The sequence below is a fragment of the Haliotis cracherodii genome, unplaced genomic scaffold, assembly GCF_022045235.1.
Source record: "Haliotis cracherodii isolate W230 unplaced genomic scaffold, xgHalCrac1.p SCAF_12, whole genome shotgun sequence".
Taxonomy (NCBI): Eukaryota; Metazoa; Mollusca; class Gastropoda; order Lepetellida; family Haliotidae; genus Haliotis; species Haliotis cracherodii.
Window position 1 is genome coordinate 40,595,213 of NW_027266267.1, and position 16,737 is coordinate 40,611,949.

The 16,737-nt window shown below is 37.5% G+C and overlaps 1 protein-coding gene across 1 annotated transcript in view; it reads right to left on the bottom strand.

Moving 5' to 3' along the window:
• Positions 1-1,097, bottom strand: part of LOC139457381 (scavenger receptor cysteine-rich domain-containing protein DMBT1-like) — a 62,041-nt gene extending 60,944 nt beyond the window's left edge. Inside the window, exon 1 of the mRNA XM_071238785.1 lies at positions 710-1,097. Within this exon, the coding sequence (XP_071094886.1) occupies positions 710-1,097 (388 nt within the window). The remainder of the gene's footprint in view (positions 1-709) is intronic.
• Between the last annotated feature and the right edge of the window lie 15,640 nt (positions 1,098-16,737).

Here is a 16,737-nt window from a genome sequence, read left to right on the forward strand (position 1 = left end):
TTGGGCACGCCAGAAACCTATGAGTGTGGTTTGGAATCCCGGTTTGCACTGATTATGTTTCTAGGTTTGTCAGCACCATACCCGTGCTCGTGGGTTTCACCGAAGTGGTAAACGTCTGTGACTGGCATCACTTCGGGCTTTCCTCCCACATTAAGCTGACACGCCGTGATATAACTGGAATACTGTTAAAAGCGGCGTTAAACCCAATTCACTCACTCACTCACTGAGTGGTTGTTGTCAGCACGATGCTAAACAATGCATATTGAATCCCGTTAACACACATGTTTTTAAACCCATTCTTGGTTAGTGAAATACATGGGGCTTGCATAAAAGTAAACTTTTGCATGTAATGCATGCTTTCCTGTAGCAGTTGCGTTTTTTGTGACTTGATTCCATACATGTACTACAATATTGAAAACCAAACTTTACTTGTTTGAAAAATACGGTACAATATTGGTGTCAAAGGAACTTGTGTTGTTAAGTATATATATACTCAACAACTCACTGGCACTACTGTACCTTATTTAATCTGTTCTTTTTCAAAACTTGCGCTTATCAATATTTCCAAATTCTGTTAGACAATTATATGCACAGGGTAAACTGTTTTGAGGAAATGTGATTGAAAGAACGTATCAGTTTATGGATTCCAAATGCATATAATGACACGATTACAAGTAGTATTGTACAATAAGTGTGGCCATATACTCACGTATGACATCAAGCACCTGTCCACTGTCAGACATCTGATCCCCTCTAGATCCTGGTGAACCCCTGTAACATCTGTAGACACCACGGTCAGAATTCCACACAACATCATACAGCAGGAAACTGAACACACCAGATCCTGACGAGTCAATGTTCCCTGTAAACTCTGCTCTTGTCCTGTACGTGGGAGTGATGTCCACCTTGTTGTAGTTGGTCACATGGAACAGAATATCTGATGAAAAACGCCTCACTGTAAACTCCCTGACAGGAGGCTTGGGTAGTATCCAGGACAAGGTTGCATTACTTCCTTGGCGAGCATATACCACTGCAGCAGCTGAAACACAACACAGCGTCTGTACTTTTGGGAAGTGGTTAATCAACAAACTGACCATCAAGATAGTTCGTTTCGTCTCAATTTGCTGTTTTTCAATGTAACTTTCAGTGATACTAGATCACAACTAACAAAAGAAACAAACACAAATACTTACTTCAGCCTAATATTTTCAACATAGACACTTTCTCACAAACAAGTTGTTGAGATAGATGGGAAATTGTTCTGTTTGATGATGTCCAATTGCATTCGATTTCTTGGTCGTTTTGGACCTTCTATCAATCTTCGATTATGTCATCTAATCAGAACACCCTAGTCATCTGTTTTCGCACAGTATACAGAACATGTTTTCGGTAGAATAATACCAAATATTCTTAAATAGTTAAAACTAATATTTATTTTACTAAGTAACAACTGGAGATGGAATATGTTCATGCTTATTTCTATATATTCACGTTTTTTTCTAAACACATCTCATCCTGTTCAGTGACCATATCTATCTTGTTCAGTGACCATATCTATCCTACCGTGAATGTTTAGAATAGCACACAACTCTTAAATCCTCTATTTTCTTAGAATTCCCAAAGCGTACTGGCGTTAAATTAGATCATGGGGCCATTGAAGATTAATTCATTTTCATTCCCCATTAGAGATGAACAGCGGGACAGGCAATATCTATGGATATTTTATTTCATATAACTAAGATTATATTTCTAATGATCATGTGAAAGTGGATGTCTTATGGTCATATGAAAGTGGATAGAGATAAATGTACAAAATGTATTGACATTACACAATGGCATAGAAGAAAGATAATGGTATACTGTTGGTTGACTTAATACACTTGGTTGTTTTCATTGAGATTAGAAACGTTTTTTTCACAAGTGACATCTATCATACTATCAAGGTGTTTTGGTCTTATTTACTTCTTATATGAAGGATTCCAACGTTCGGTCATCAAACGACTTTCAACGGGATTCACACATGAGACTGAAACTAGTTCCAATTTAGTTGGTTGGTTGGTTGGTTTGTTGTTTAACGCAGCACTCAGCAATATTCCAGCTATATGACGGCGGTCTGTAAATAATCGAGTCTGGACCAGACAATCCAGTGATTAATATCATGAGCATCGATCCACGCAATTGGGATCGATGACATGCATCAACTAAGTAAGCGAGCCTGACCACCCGATCCCGTTAGTCGCCTTAAACGACAAGCATAGTCACCTTTTACGGCAAGCATGGGTTGCTGAAGACCTATTATACCCCGGAATCTTCACGGGTCAGTTTCAATTTAGAGACATACAAAACAAATGAAAACAATGCTTAACTGAAAAACTAGAGTAAAAACGAATGAACGTAGAACATCAAAGGATATTCAAAGTATGCACAGATCAAACAAATGATGACGTAAGAAAGGCATAGAAAAGTAATAATTGTACTGAAATCAGGACAACCGCCATTTTCAAAAAAGCTTATCGTTTGCTTGTAAACATGCATTGTTTTCTATCAGTACGTAAAGAAGTAAACAGATCATTAATACCTAAGTAGAAACAAATAATTTAGGTAATTAAACTTCAATTATCAGGTGCCAAGGGATCTCTACTAGTCTTGAATTTTTCATAGTTGCCATGTGTCCATATAATCAAACCTTTTGGGTTCAATTATAAACGACAAAATAGTTACAACTTTAGAGACTAGCAGAAGCATGGAAGCACCTTAGTCGTATCCTTGATCCTTGTTGTGACAGACACCACGTGATAACTTACATCCAGCGACAAGGGGGAACAATCTAAATGTGGTAAATCGCCCGGTTTATTACACTTTTATTTCAATCCCTTGTAAAATATATGCAGACATATTAAATACTCGACTGTCTTGTTGGTTGGAGAGAAATACTATCTTAGCTGATGAACAAAATGGTTTCCGAACACAAAGAGATTGTACGGATCATCTATATGTTTTATCCACTTTAATTAAACAAAGAATAGTTTAAAAACAATTAACTTTTGTTGGTTTTGTTTTGAAAAAAGTACCGTTACAAGAGACTATTTGACTATTTGCGGTTCAAGCTGCGTCATGCAATCTCTTTATCGTGGTGTAAATTGTTTTGGCAAATAAATGGATATTTTACTGACCGTTTTCCTCCAGATGAAGCGTCTCTACAATCTATGCTTAATGTCTCAAATGATTGGTGCAAACGTTGGCAATTAATTGTAAATAGCAGCAAGATAAATATTGTTCACTTTCAATATGCTTCTGTAACACGACCAGAGTTCAATTCAATTGTGGTGATGTCTCATTACAGAATGGTGAACGTTATAGATATCTTGGCTCATGGTTCAATTACTTTTTAGATATAGGACAGACTGTTGGGAAACACTATAAATCTGCCAGTCGCGCCTTATCATAGCTATTTAAGACGTATGATGTGGCAGGAGGTATGTCTAACTATGCATGTGTTAAGTTCTAGAACTTCTCTGGTTGAACCAGTCATGCTTTATGGATCATCGATGTGGAGTATAAACACATGTATGCAAGTTAATATCACAGAAAACAGAGCATGTCGTATATTTTCCGGGTGTACATAAAACCACTTTCAATCTTGATGTTAATGGTGATATGGGGCTTGCTCCACCTATTCATAAAGTACACACTAATGTTTTTAGACTTTTTATTAAGTTTGAACAACAGTCATGCAACAGAATTTGCTCTAAGGTTATTAATTGTTCTAAACATAACTGTTAATATTGGGCCAGTAGAGTAGACAAAAAAGCAATAAAATAGAATATTTCATATTTAACATTTGCAAAATACAATAAAAATAGAATTTATTAAACAATGCTTTCACGACGTTAATAACTGAAATAAATTATATATGGGATGATCGCAGGAATGTAAATGGCAACAAATAAAGAACACATAGATAATTTAAATCTATCTTTTAATGAGGTTGAACCTCATGTATTGAATATTAATTTTAGAGACCAGCACCGAGTTTTAGTAATGTTTAGATGTGGTACCCTGCCTCTTGGCTATCAGCAGATAGTGTTTGTACACATATTTTAAAGCTAAAGTGGGGAGGGGTCAGACAACACTCTTGCACTTGTATAGATCACTGACCTGTTCCAAACTTGTTTACGGCTCAATCGTCTATGGCGGCGTATGTAAAAGTAATTTACAAAAACTACATACTATTCATCACCAAGGCCAGAGCCTTTGCCTTGGAGCCTGTCGCACTTCTCCTATTCCAAATCTGTCTGTTGAAGAGGATGAGCCTTCTCTTAAACAACGCCGTCTGAAATTATCTTTACTATACATCACTAAATTATATTCTAATTAGTCAAATCCAGCTTTCAATCGCGTTTTTAATCCTCTTTACGAAGATATTTACAATAAGAAAACATCTCTTGTTCCACCACTTGGAATAAGAATTAAATCTGTCGTTTCTTCTGCTAAGATTAACTATAAGGATGTAGCTCCCATACAACTGTTTTCATTGCCTCCTTGACAAATCGTTAGGCCAATGTAGACCTTGTATTAACTAGACTTAAGAAATCTATAACAAATCCACAAATGTATAAACAAGAATACAATCCGTTACGAAACACTTATTACACTTACATAGCTATATTTACAACTGGATCCAAGGATGGTGGCGCTGTTGCTAGTGCCACTGTCATTTGATCCAGAACAATATCATCACGACTACCAGATAATAGTTCAATATTCACAACAGAAGCAAACGCAATTTTAACAGCACCAAAATATATCAAGAAACAATCCAAATATAAACAATTCATATTTTTTTCAGTTTCACTTTCGTGCCTTCAGGCCATTAAAAATATGTTCTGTAAACATCCATTTTTAATTAAAATTCTTGAGTTATTTAATTATCTTGCTACTGGCCAATATGACATCGTCTTTTGTTGGTTACCCAGCCATGCTGGTGTCATTGGTATCAAAATGGAAGATGCTGCTGCAAAAGCAGCACTCAACAAATCTGTGACCCACTTCTGATCCCATACACTGACCATAAACCCGTGATTAGATCTTACATTCGTGATCCAATGCAAAAGAAGTGGGACATCCAAGTAGGTATAAATAAGTCACATGAAATTAAACCAATTATCAGATATACCTTCTTGGGCTGTCAGTCAAGTCAGTTTGCGACGATTGGCCACAGCAGATATACCCATGAATATCTATTGAAAGGTGAGGACCCTCCGTTTTGCATCCCTTGTGATGAAAGAATCACGGTCAAGCATGTTCTGCTTAACTGTATTGATTTTTCCATCACAAGGGATAAATATTATTGTGTAAAAACAGACAAGGACCTTTTTAGTCATGTAAATTCTCATTTAATATTGTGCTTTTTAAAGAAAATAGAAATCATTCAAAAATTTTGATGTACATAATATGTTTGTTTATATATATGAAATGCTAACTTGTAACTTAGATTGTTAGTAGCTGTACCCTTGAGGGGGGTTAAAGAAGCATAAAGTTATTGTCCCTCTAAGTGGGTATGTAAGTTCCACATCATTCGAAGTATTTTTATGCATGCCATGTTTTTAAACGTGGTATATTCGTCATTTTAATCTTTGGCTTGACGACTACACTGTCTCCAGTGACTGAAGGGATGGTATAAATCCTGCCGGGGTCCATGCAGGAAGCAAAGGCATTTTAAGTCCCCATGGTCCCTAGTATGGTGATCTCCCTTTAGTTACTGACCCGTGAAGATCTGGAGTAGAATAGGTCTTCAGCACCCATGCTTGCCGTTAAAGGCGACTATGCTTGTCGTAAGAGGTGACTAACGGGATCGGGTGGTCAGACTCGCCGACTTGGTTGAAGCATGTCATCGATCCCAATTGCGTGGATCGATGCTCATGATATTAATGACAGGATTGTCTGGTCCAGACTCGATTATTTACAGACCGCCGTCATATAGCTGGAATATTGCTGAGTGCGGCGTAAAACAGCAAACCAATCAACGAACCCTTTAGTTACTGACGATCTCTAGCCCATTTTTATATTGTGTTGTTAATTGTTTCTGTTTTTAAATGTTCCTCAACTAGTTTTAAATCGACTCTGTTATATTCTAGTTATTGTACTTTCTTTCGATGACAGGTTTTTTTTAAAGTCTACATATATGTCTTATTAATGTATAACTTCTCGTCAGGATATGGCTGAAATATTGCCGATGTGACGTTAGATATTAACTCACTCACTCACTCACTTAAATCATATAGTCTTGTAAAAATATAAACAATGCTTTTACCATGTCTCATAAGCCTTAAAGCTGAGTGTTATTTCTATTTCACTTGTATTAATTTGTATTTTATACCCTTTTCAACACTATCAACAATTGCAAAATTACCATTTGTACACTGTGCTTTCCTTCGTATGAGTGGGATTAAGGATTGAACTACATGTGTATACTCCTCTTTCTTTCAACAACGGAATTGCTGCAAAGGACATTTTTATCAGAAATTGACTTCATTATAACCTGTGATTAACGGAAGTGTGAAACATGGTTTTTTTCAATTGTGTTTTTCTTTTTCGCTTTTCGGTAGTTTCATTTATTTTGTTGGGAGACTGTTCTTTGTTTAAAATATTCGCCGATCTGTGCATAAAATGATATAGCATAGACCGCACTTTCTTCATTCCTCGTTCTCGGCAAGGTTGTTGATCAGTTGACTGATAACATTCACAGGCTCAAGCATGATGAACATCTACCTTTACCACCTATGAAACCGAAGTTATATAGGACGCGCGAGGCTACACTTGCGGAATTCCAAAGTATGGATGAAGACTTCTACATGTTCGTACGTAATCCCGACACGAATGTTACGTGAGCGACATCCCGGTTCAATGATTTGACATCAGTCTCCAGGTATTCTATGGATATCGGAGCTTATATAAATTGGTTTGTCGCCAGAATCAGACACATCATCCCTCCTTTACAACCATCCTATGAAGGAGTTGCGCCGAAAACACACATGACTATGGAAGAGAAACTGTGTATGACCCAGACAGACTCTTATGTCCAATCAGAGCTCTCAAGTTCCATCATTTGGCTATAAACCCATATAGACGCCATCGAGGGTGACTTTTCATATCCTGTAAGACCAACTCAAACAAGTATATCACCAAGGCTACTTTAGCAGGATAGATGAAAGCACAAAGTTGCACAAAGTTATACACAGGCTCAGAATTCCACTCTACGTCTCGGATCCTGCTCAGCTCACGAAATCTGAGCCATAGCCACGCTTTATGGACATCAGTCTCAGTAAAACAAGTAGTTTCTCGCTGTCAGTGGGCCTCACAAAACACCCCCACCAGCTTTTACTTACGTGACGTGCAACCGGACTCAGAGGACATATCTTCCCTTGGTCCGGTGATCACGGCACAAACCATCATCCGCCAATAATTTCACCCGTTCTATCGGAAGGGGGGGGGGGGGGGGGAGGAGGGGGGAGGAGGGGGGGGGGGAGGAGGTAGGATCCGACACCAGCAGCATCAGAGGGTAAGTACACCCTTGATTATTCTGCTTATTAGGTGTAGGATGGATTAGAAGCAACTTAAATATCAACTATCATCTTTTACCGGAAATGGCATCATTACCGGAAGTGAAAGGAGAACCGAAAGTGATTTCGTCTGCACCGGAAATAGCCGCGCAAAGTACTTCTAACCAGGAAATGACATATTTGGTGTAGACCTAGAGAGACGTCATTACCAAATGGGGGAGTGACATACCGGAAGAGGCGTAATCGCCGATATTAAAAGTCACTAATCCAGGTTTATTATGATCAAGATCAGCAAATATAACAGTAAATCTAAATATATTTGACTGATTCTTGACACAGTTTTCTGATTTTCAAGTCCTCAGGGGGAATTTCAGAGGAAATTATCTCAAGTAGGATTAAAATCAGTACATAATGGTTTCCAGAAGAGGATTGCTGTCAATTACACAGGGAGTTACTAGAGGCAGATCCCACCGGGGTCCCTCTGGTATATTCTGGCAGATATGTAATATAGGTAGAAGTTTCATAAGAATTATTGGACAATAGTTTATAATTGTTAATAATTCTAAGAATACTACCTCTATTACATACGAATTACTCCCTCCCACCACCCCAACTCATCTACCTCTAGTAGTAGATGATGGAAAAAAGTGATGTTGCCGCAATTGTGACGTCATGGCTTATGTAGTTACGAGACTAATTGGCAACGTATTGTGTGATTGATAGTAAAGAGGACGTCTGTTGAAAATCTTAAATCTTTATTTGTCTGATTGAAGCCAAAATACAGCAATTATGGCAGATAGGTAATTGAGGTAGTATTCTTAGAATTATTAACAATGATAAACTATTGTTCGATATTGTATAGTTTGGATATGTTGGATTTTTCCCTTGTGGTTGTCGTAGTTGTTGATATACACATCACTCTGTGAAAACATGCTGTAGATAATGATCTTCCAAAGCATCTATGTCTTATGCGGCCTGACACGGGTAACCTTAAACTGCAGTAGATCTTTCACATGCTCTCTTTCATTGCATATGACCAACTGTTCATAGATGAGCTTCACCTAAGTTTAGGAACTCGGACCAGGAAAGAAGTGGAATTATTCTGTTCATTCTGTCTGGTACCTCCTTTTAGAACATGCTTATGTAAGACTGGGCTGGCCATTATGAAATGTGAAGAAATGTATAACCCTGCTTTACGAGAACAAGTTACCTCGAATAACATAACTAATTTATTCTTGAAAAAATCTTCATGTCCTGACAGCCAGCGAAGTGAGCACTTAGTATTTACATGGCACCAGGTAATCCTATCCACGTACTTTTGGGAGATTTATAGAGGATTTACGTAAGTGGTAAAATGGGTCTTTGCTGGGTTTGCCTGGGTTTCCGGTACCTTCATTCCCTTATTATTTATCCCATTTTGTATTAATAGACCATTGCACAAATGTGTGAGTGCTTCATTGGTTTAACAAGTTAATAACTAGGGGGGCGGTCGGGGAGCCTAGTGGTTAAAGCGTTCGCTCGTCACGCCAAAGACCCGGGTTCGATTCCTGACAAGGGTACAATTTCTGGTGTCCCCCGCCGTGATATCGCTGGAATATTGTTAAAAGCAGCGTAACACCATGTTAATTCACTAAGAACTACGATAACAACTGTCAAAACAATGTTGCCTTTAATAAATGGAGATATGTGTGATCATAGTAACAGTAAATCATCAAAACAATTTGGGTTGTTAGTACCTTCATTCCCTCGTTGTGTGTCCCTGTTTGTCTTGCTATAACATGCCACTAATGAGCGCTTTATTGATCTAGTGGTTAGAATAACAATTCTTTATCATGTAATTTGTGTATTTCTCGGCAGGATAAGCCAAAGGATAAAAAAGATATTCGTTTGGGTCATATGCGGATATAGAAGCAAATATCAAAGGTCAAGTTGGGACTCATTTCACTGTTTATAAATAAACATGGCGTCGCCCTTGTCATTCGGCGATCGAGTCAGAATTAACGGACGGGAATCCGAAGACACAACTGGGATCATTGCTATAATTATCAAAAGAATAGACTAAAAGACTGAAAATATGTATGTAACTGTGAAGTTACTGCGTCATTTTACAAGTTTAGGCAACTTTGGAGATATAAATTGCGAAACAATATTGCGAGGGCACTAACCAAGTAGGATCACTTTCCATATGTTGGCTTGGGACCTTTTCCACAAATTATAACAGCTGGATTTGGCCAAAATATGTTCGAAAAGTTACCTTGTCCCGTTTTGTCGCTTTGAGTACATCTGACTGAACTTCATAACGTTATGACAGGACTGGCCGACTGTCAACAACGTCTAACTCGGGTTAGAGTAGCTTCCCCTTTGATAAAGGGCAGTTAGCACTGATGGATTGCCGCGAAAGGCAAATAAAATCAATTTGGGTAGGCAATTATTGTTTTGCATATATGAAAAGGTATAAGAAACAGGTTTTTGTTGCAACTATATTGGCTACCGTCACTGTCCGACTGACACACCACTTACCCTCTGATGTAATATATATTAATGTGCACATTCCAGGAAAACTTATAATGTTTAGGTAATGTTTGTGAGTGATGGGATTTTCAAACACAGAATTGCTTGCGAAATACAATGTTAATTCCAAATACAGGATATTTACCATCCCCAAACACACTCGTGTGATAACCTCTTTAAATGATAGACTTGGACCCCGCTTCCATGAAAATTCTTATTGCACAAGCATACATTGCATCCTACATCCTTTCATTCAATTATTTACAAAATACTTATGCTTAACATCGATTATAATACAAATGTAATCCTGGATTGAAGAGCTGATCTGAATCTGTTTTGTGTGTGGCTGCCATCGCATTCCACCAACTCTGTTGTGTATAAGTGGTTTGTGGTGGAACAGTCGAAATTCTTCTTAAAGGTTGTACCTGTTGAGTGGCTTGTTTCTGATGAACACACACAGGTTTAAATGTACATTTTCCACAAAATATCATTAAAATCAGATCTAAGTGCTTGCTTCCGCTACCCAAATATCTGATGATATTCCTTAACAGGTAAAGTCAGAATGACTTTTCGTGAACATTGACTGATAAATGAAATGAGTTACAGGAAGTCAGCATGAACGAATCAGAAACCAGCTTTCTCAAACTTTACCATTCCAGTTTCAAACTTGCGACTTTTATTCCAGACTATGCTTTTAAAAATATATTGAAAATAAATTCAAATCTATATTTGAAAACTGATCAAAAGAAAATTCTGAATTGTCTAACAAATGGCCAAAATTGTATGACATTACTTCAAATAGGCTATGGAAAGCAAGAGATAAACAATGAAGCAAAAGATAAACGATGTCTCGCATTCGGAATCAGTCGTCCAGTCCATAACTGTCGTTCGAAATACCCGTAGTTTACCTTTTTGAGGTTGCATAATTAGAAAACACATTCCGACTGTCAGTGTCTCAATTTGGTAAGCAACACTGATTGATCGGATGAAAGGTCCTTCTGACGTGTCACCTTATGGGATGTCATCAGAACTGTGTTTAGCGGTAGGGAGAGCGAAGATCTGATTTTAATGAGACTGATTTTCCAACTCGTCAATATTTGAAAATGCACAAAACCAACTTAAGCCTGTGTGCTTAACAGTAATGCCAAACAGAGTTGGATGAGAACCTTTTTAAGACATTCCCTTCAAAACCGACCAGCTTAGTTGACCAGTTACTTGAAAGATGTTCAGTCAGCATTATTGCTGTTGTGTGACGATGTCAGTTGCGTTACACCACTGATCAGTGAAAAGAATCTATGCTGCACAAGTTTCTGTTTCAAACTAGTCTGTTTGTGTAGCAGCAATATGAGACAAACATTCACTCCATTCACATCATGCATGGCCGAGGGAAAATCATTGATACAAACAGCAACTATAAATGTGGTGAAATTTCCAAAATATGCTCATTTTGGTAATCGACTTATCGTCTATGTTCATTAACGAATTTATGAAATATCTTAGCTTAACTGTTAATAGTACCATGTCCAATATAGTAATAAACTGTAATCAGAGAAGCATTTAGCGTTTAGGCCTTCGTCTGTAATATCAACATATCAATGGATATAGGCCATTTTTGCCAAATTGTGTCAAATGAGAAAATAATGTATCATTAAAAAGTACACTCGTGAACATGTTTCTTGAATTGACTTTCAGTCAAAAGTCCCACTTACATGTACCACATGCGACAAAAGTCACAAGATGTTCGTCAAAAGGAGAACTTTACAGTTACATTGATTTGTAGATACATTGATAATAAGCTAAAATTAACTGATAATAGACTGGTGAGTGCGTGAGAAAGAGAGTTTAATGTCAATTTGAACAGTATTCCAGTTATATCATGGCATGTCAGCATAAGTGGGAGGAAGGCCCGAAGTAATGCATGTCTAAGATGTTTACCACCTGTGAAACCCACGAACACAGGTGTGGTGCATCTCCCGAGGCAAGGTAGTTACAGTCCGTTTGATTCCATCTTAGACAGATGAATTGCTCACAAACTCAAAATCAAATAATTACAACAAAACCAAAATGTGCACAGTGACATGACTTGGACAGACCAACTCTGATTGTTTGTCTTATAATTTTGGACTCCCGAATAAATAACTTGTTTAACAAACTATTAACATATTGTTGACATTTTTTGCTATCCCATACCCATGCTCATGGAACAGCCAGGTAATGAACAAGCATGTGCACCGTATATGGAGGTCATCTCAAAAGCCGTTTTGGGTGTTCAATCGGAGTCACTGTTGCTGGTTTCCGAAGCAGTGACAGTGTATTCGGGGTCGGTGTCGCTGTTGTCCGAATAGCTATCGCCACTGTCCGAGTCTACCCTGATGATCACTGGCTCGATTGTGGCATGGTCCAATCCACTATGATCCCAATAATGTCTCTCTATTTCATTCTCAACTTTCTCAACACACTTTTGACACGTTTCCTGCGGGATGGTGTCTATTGATTGTTGAACCAGTTTCTGTACATCCCGCAGTTTGAATGTTGTATTTTGCCTGGCAACATCCGATTTAATGATACCCCAAATTAGTTCTATTGGGTTTAAATCGCAATGATAGGGCGGCAATCGCAAAACTGAATGACCATGTTCTTTAAGATACTCGTCAACTTTCAAGACAGGTGTGGTTTTATCAAAGTTTATAATATCATACAGAACAGGTTTCGTTGCGTTTTGTGGATACGGTATTGCTTTGTGTGTCAACCATTATATCATATCACCCTTCCTACTGTTACACGTTAGGGCTTTTGTGTTAGGTACCTTAACGCTATGATATGGAGCATTGTCCATGACAACCAGACTCTTGGGGGGCAATACCGGTACCAGTTGAGTTTTAACACATTCTAGTAATACCGCTCCGTTCATTTCGGTATGATAGTCTCGGTTGTACTTGGCTTTTGCCTTGAAGACTAGCAAACAGCCTGGTAGGAATCCCCGACTCTTGGAGCCAGTATGAAGCACAATAAGCCGCTCACCCTTGCCAAGTGGCAATTTCCTGGCACAGAAATCAGAAGAGGAGCTAGGGAACCATTGTGTTCCTGTGGTATGGGAAGCGTTTACCCACGTTTCGTCCAAGTATACGGGCTCCTAACCCTCGTAACGTTTTTCTCGTATTGTGCGTAAGAAATGGTTCCTTAGTCGAACAATATCAGACCTCTTGCATAATGCATGTCTATTTTCGGAGCCTACTTTTTTGTAACGGAAACTAAATTGGTGTAGCAATTTCCATATCTGATATTTTGAAATGGTCAAAGAATGATTTGTCTCCATATATTTTTAGAGAGACATAGATATTTTGTTTATACAGAGTCTTAATGGCGTTTCTAACCATCTCTTGTTGAAATGAATCGACTTTAAAACATCGCTTGAGATTTGAGATGATCCCCTCAGTTGTGTCACTGCAGGTTGAATCAGTACACTTTTTTAACATAGTTTTTAACTTCCCTTCTGTTATACCGACTACACGTGCAGTTCGTAAAAGATACTTTTTCAAAGCATATTGTGGTCTATCTTTTTACATTCTTTTTTTAAAAAAATTGAAGACGTTGCAAATAATTGACTTCGCGTCGAGTGATGTTCTCATTGTTTCAGGTATAGCAATCACACATCTATAGTTTGCTCAGCAAGCCTTGCGTAACTTTCGCACATGAAACTCGCCCACCTGGCTGTTCTATGAGCGACTGGTCCTCCCTGGTATGGGATGGCGAAAAATGTCAACAATATGATGATCGTTTGTTAAACAATTTTTTTTAATCAGGTGTCCAAAATTATGAAGACAAACCATCAGAGTTGGTCTGTCCAATTCATGTCGCTGTGCACATTTTGGTTTTGTTGCAATTATTAGATTTTAAGTTAGTGAGCAATTCATCGGTCGCAAATGGAATCAAACGGACTGTAACTGACTATAAAAGTCCAGTTTCAACACTTGCCGAACTAGGCTTGAAATATGGAGTTATATTTTGTCTGGACAAACGAGTTTATGCATAGTCCAATCAAAATCGCGTAACAAAAATGACATCCGGTTCGTAAAGCCCCGTGCAGATTTCGGTCGATTGCAGGATTTGCAAAGCGTGTGTACTGCCAACTCGGCATCAACAGATATTGTCCAAAGTTCTCATATTTTTAATCAAGATGATCACATGATTTGAAGCACTTCCCAAAGCAAGACCCGTTATACAACATAGATTTTGATTATCGATCAGATTGTCTCGACTGGCCGCCGCAATTTTGATAGGAAGTGGTGGTAAATAGGAAGGTCATAGAAGGGACATAACTCGTAATCGCCACTGGTGGCACTACTAACGAGCCCAGAAATTCCAGCCTCTTTCGGCAAGGGTGGACACTAGAATTTTAAAGTCACTTCATTACCATGCCTCGGGAAAATGTGAAATTGTGCTGAAAAACCTAGAAACGTAATCATTACGAACCGAGATTCGTAATGATTGGTAAATAGGAAGGTCATAGAAGGGACATAACTCGTAATCGCCACTGGTGGCACTACTAACGAGCCCAGAAATTCCAGCCTCTTTCGGCAAGGGTGGACACTAGAATTTTAAAGTCACTTCATTACCATGCCTCAGGAAAATGTGAAATTGTGCTGAAAAACCTAGAAACGTAATCATTACGAACCGAGATTCGTGCCAAAAGGAAGCAACTCTGCACAGAAAATATACCTCACTCTGACTATAAAATTACACAGAGATGTAGAACATTAAATTTCCTATCTGATGGTGTAAATTTAACTGCAAATATGAAACTGGTTTTAATAAAACACTGCTAAGTGTTGTCTGAGATATTGTTCTGCATTTAGAAACAGCACATTTTTCTGCTTTTTATTGTACACTGATAAAAGTACTGTGCGACGATTGGTTTTATTTAGCAGCTTTATGGAAACTGTGAGTGAACAAAATACTGCCTTATATCTGATCGACATAAATATATATATCAAATTGATTTGTATGCCTATGTATAGTGTTAAACATTCAATACAAAAAATAGCTTCCTGTTTATGATGAAAACTGATTTTCCTCCATGACGTCAAAAGGCGAGAGGTTACACACGCACAAAGAAAAGGGGGCATAACTCCGGTATGCTATGCGCAGCACCTGTTCATTGTAACTCATGTCACTAAGTGAGAATTTGATGTGGATAAGGGTAATATATTTTCGGGATGTTTTGTTTACAAAGAACCAAACTCACATATTGATATTGAAACTTTATACGTTAGGTATAAATCATAACATAAGAAATGAAGAAATCGTAATTCATGAAAAAGGAAGTAATCGTGAAATGGATGGCCCTTTGTAGATTAGTCCTTAGATTCCAACAATCTCGGAGAAATACGACAATGGGATTTTGATTAATATATATCTCACATAACTTTCGTTCATGGCATGGAAAAACTTGATGTGTAAAAAGGAATTAGACGCTTTTTCCACAGGACATCAAATTACTGATTTTACCATGTAAACTTGAATAGATAAATAATGGGATAGTGTATCTTAATTGGACAGGACACGCATCTATTTGGCCTCATTTTTACGTAATCAAAGATACAAAAGTATATTCCAAAACAAACAAAAATATTTTCAATTTTGGACATGTATTTGTTCGATGTTGTCTGATTATTTCTATTCATCTCGACTCAGAGTTATACAATAAAAGATCTAAAGAAAGCTCCTTTGGTATAGAATTATCAGGTTCGACCAACGGGTAACATGGCATGGTTTATATTTTTCGTACCTTTTACAATACAATTCCTCGAGAAATAAAGTAAACCCTTTAATATCATGTTATCACAATATTTCTAAAAGGGTGATCCCATTTATTCAATAATATAAAACGAGAGGAATAATTCGTAAATCATTTGTGACTAACGTGCCCTTGGCGAATCACCATTCTGTCTGTCAAACGACATAAAAAAACATTCCAAGACCAAGACCATTCTTCTAAAAATGTGTGCATATATATTTAACAAAAAATGTCATCCATTTTTTTGAAGTAATATATTCAGTTTTAGTTTGAAAATAAAATAAAACTGCTAATCACTAACCTGTTCATGTGAAATTACAATATTGTCTTTTGCATACCAAATAAAGACGTATATGTTGCAGTTACATTTACATTTCATCTTCAAAGGAAAGAAATATCATATACGACACATTAAATTTGTCAATTTCTTATGTAAACAGTATTCAAACTTCATTCATAACTATCCATAATGAAATTAATTGTGTGAAAAAATATGTAAAAGATACGCGAAATCTACATCACAATTGAACACTGATTGTCATTCACCGACCTTCACCTCAAATAATATACAAAATATGTACAACAATGTCGACGTATGACATCACTACCATTCACCGACTTTTACAACAAGGCATGTTCACGGACATAAGTACGGGGGATTTTACAAGGTCTTTCAATGATTCAGGCATTGGAAATACATGAATGTGACATGTAAGTAATCAGAAACATTCTGTGTCCTGTTATTTGTTTTGAATTTTGTCATTATAACCAAGAGAAATAGTCAGAAATTCGGATAAATCCCGTTGTCGTTGTGCGTGATTTTGCGCCAGGAACGACAGAAACTTTGACAAGTTCTGTTGAATTTAC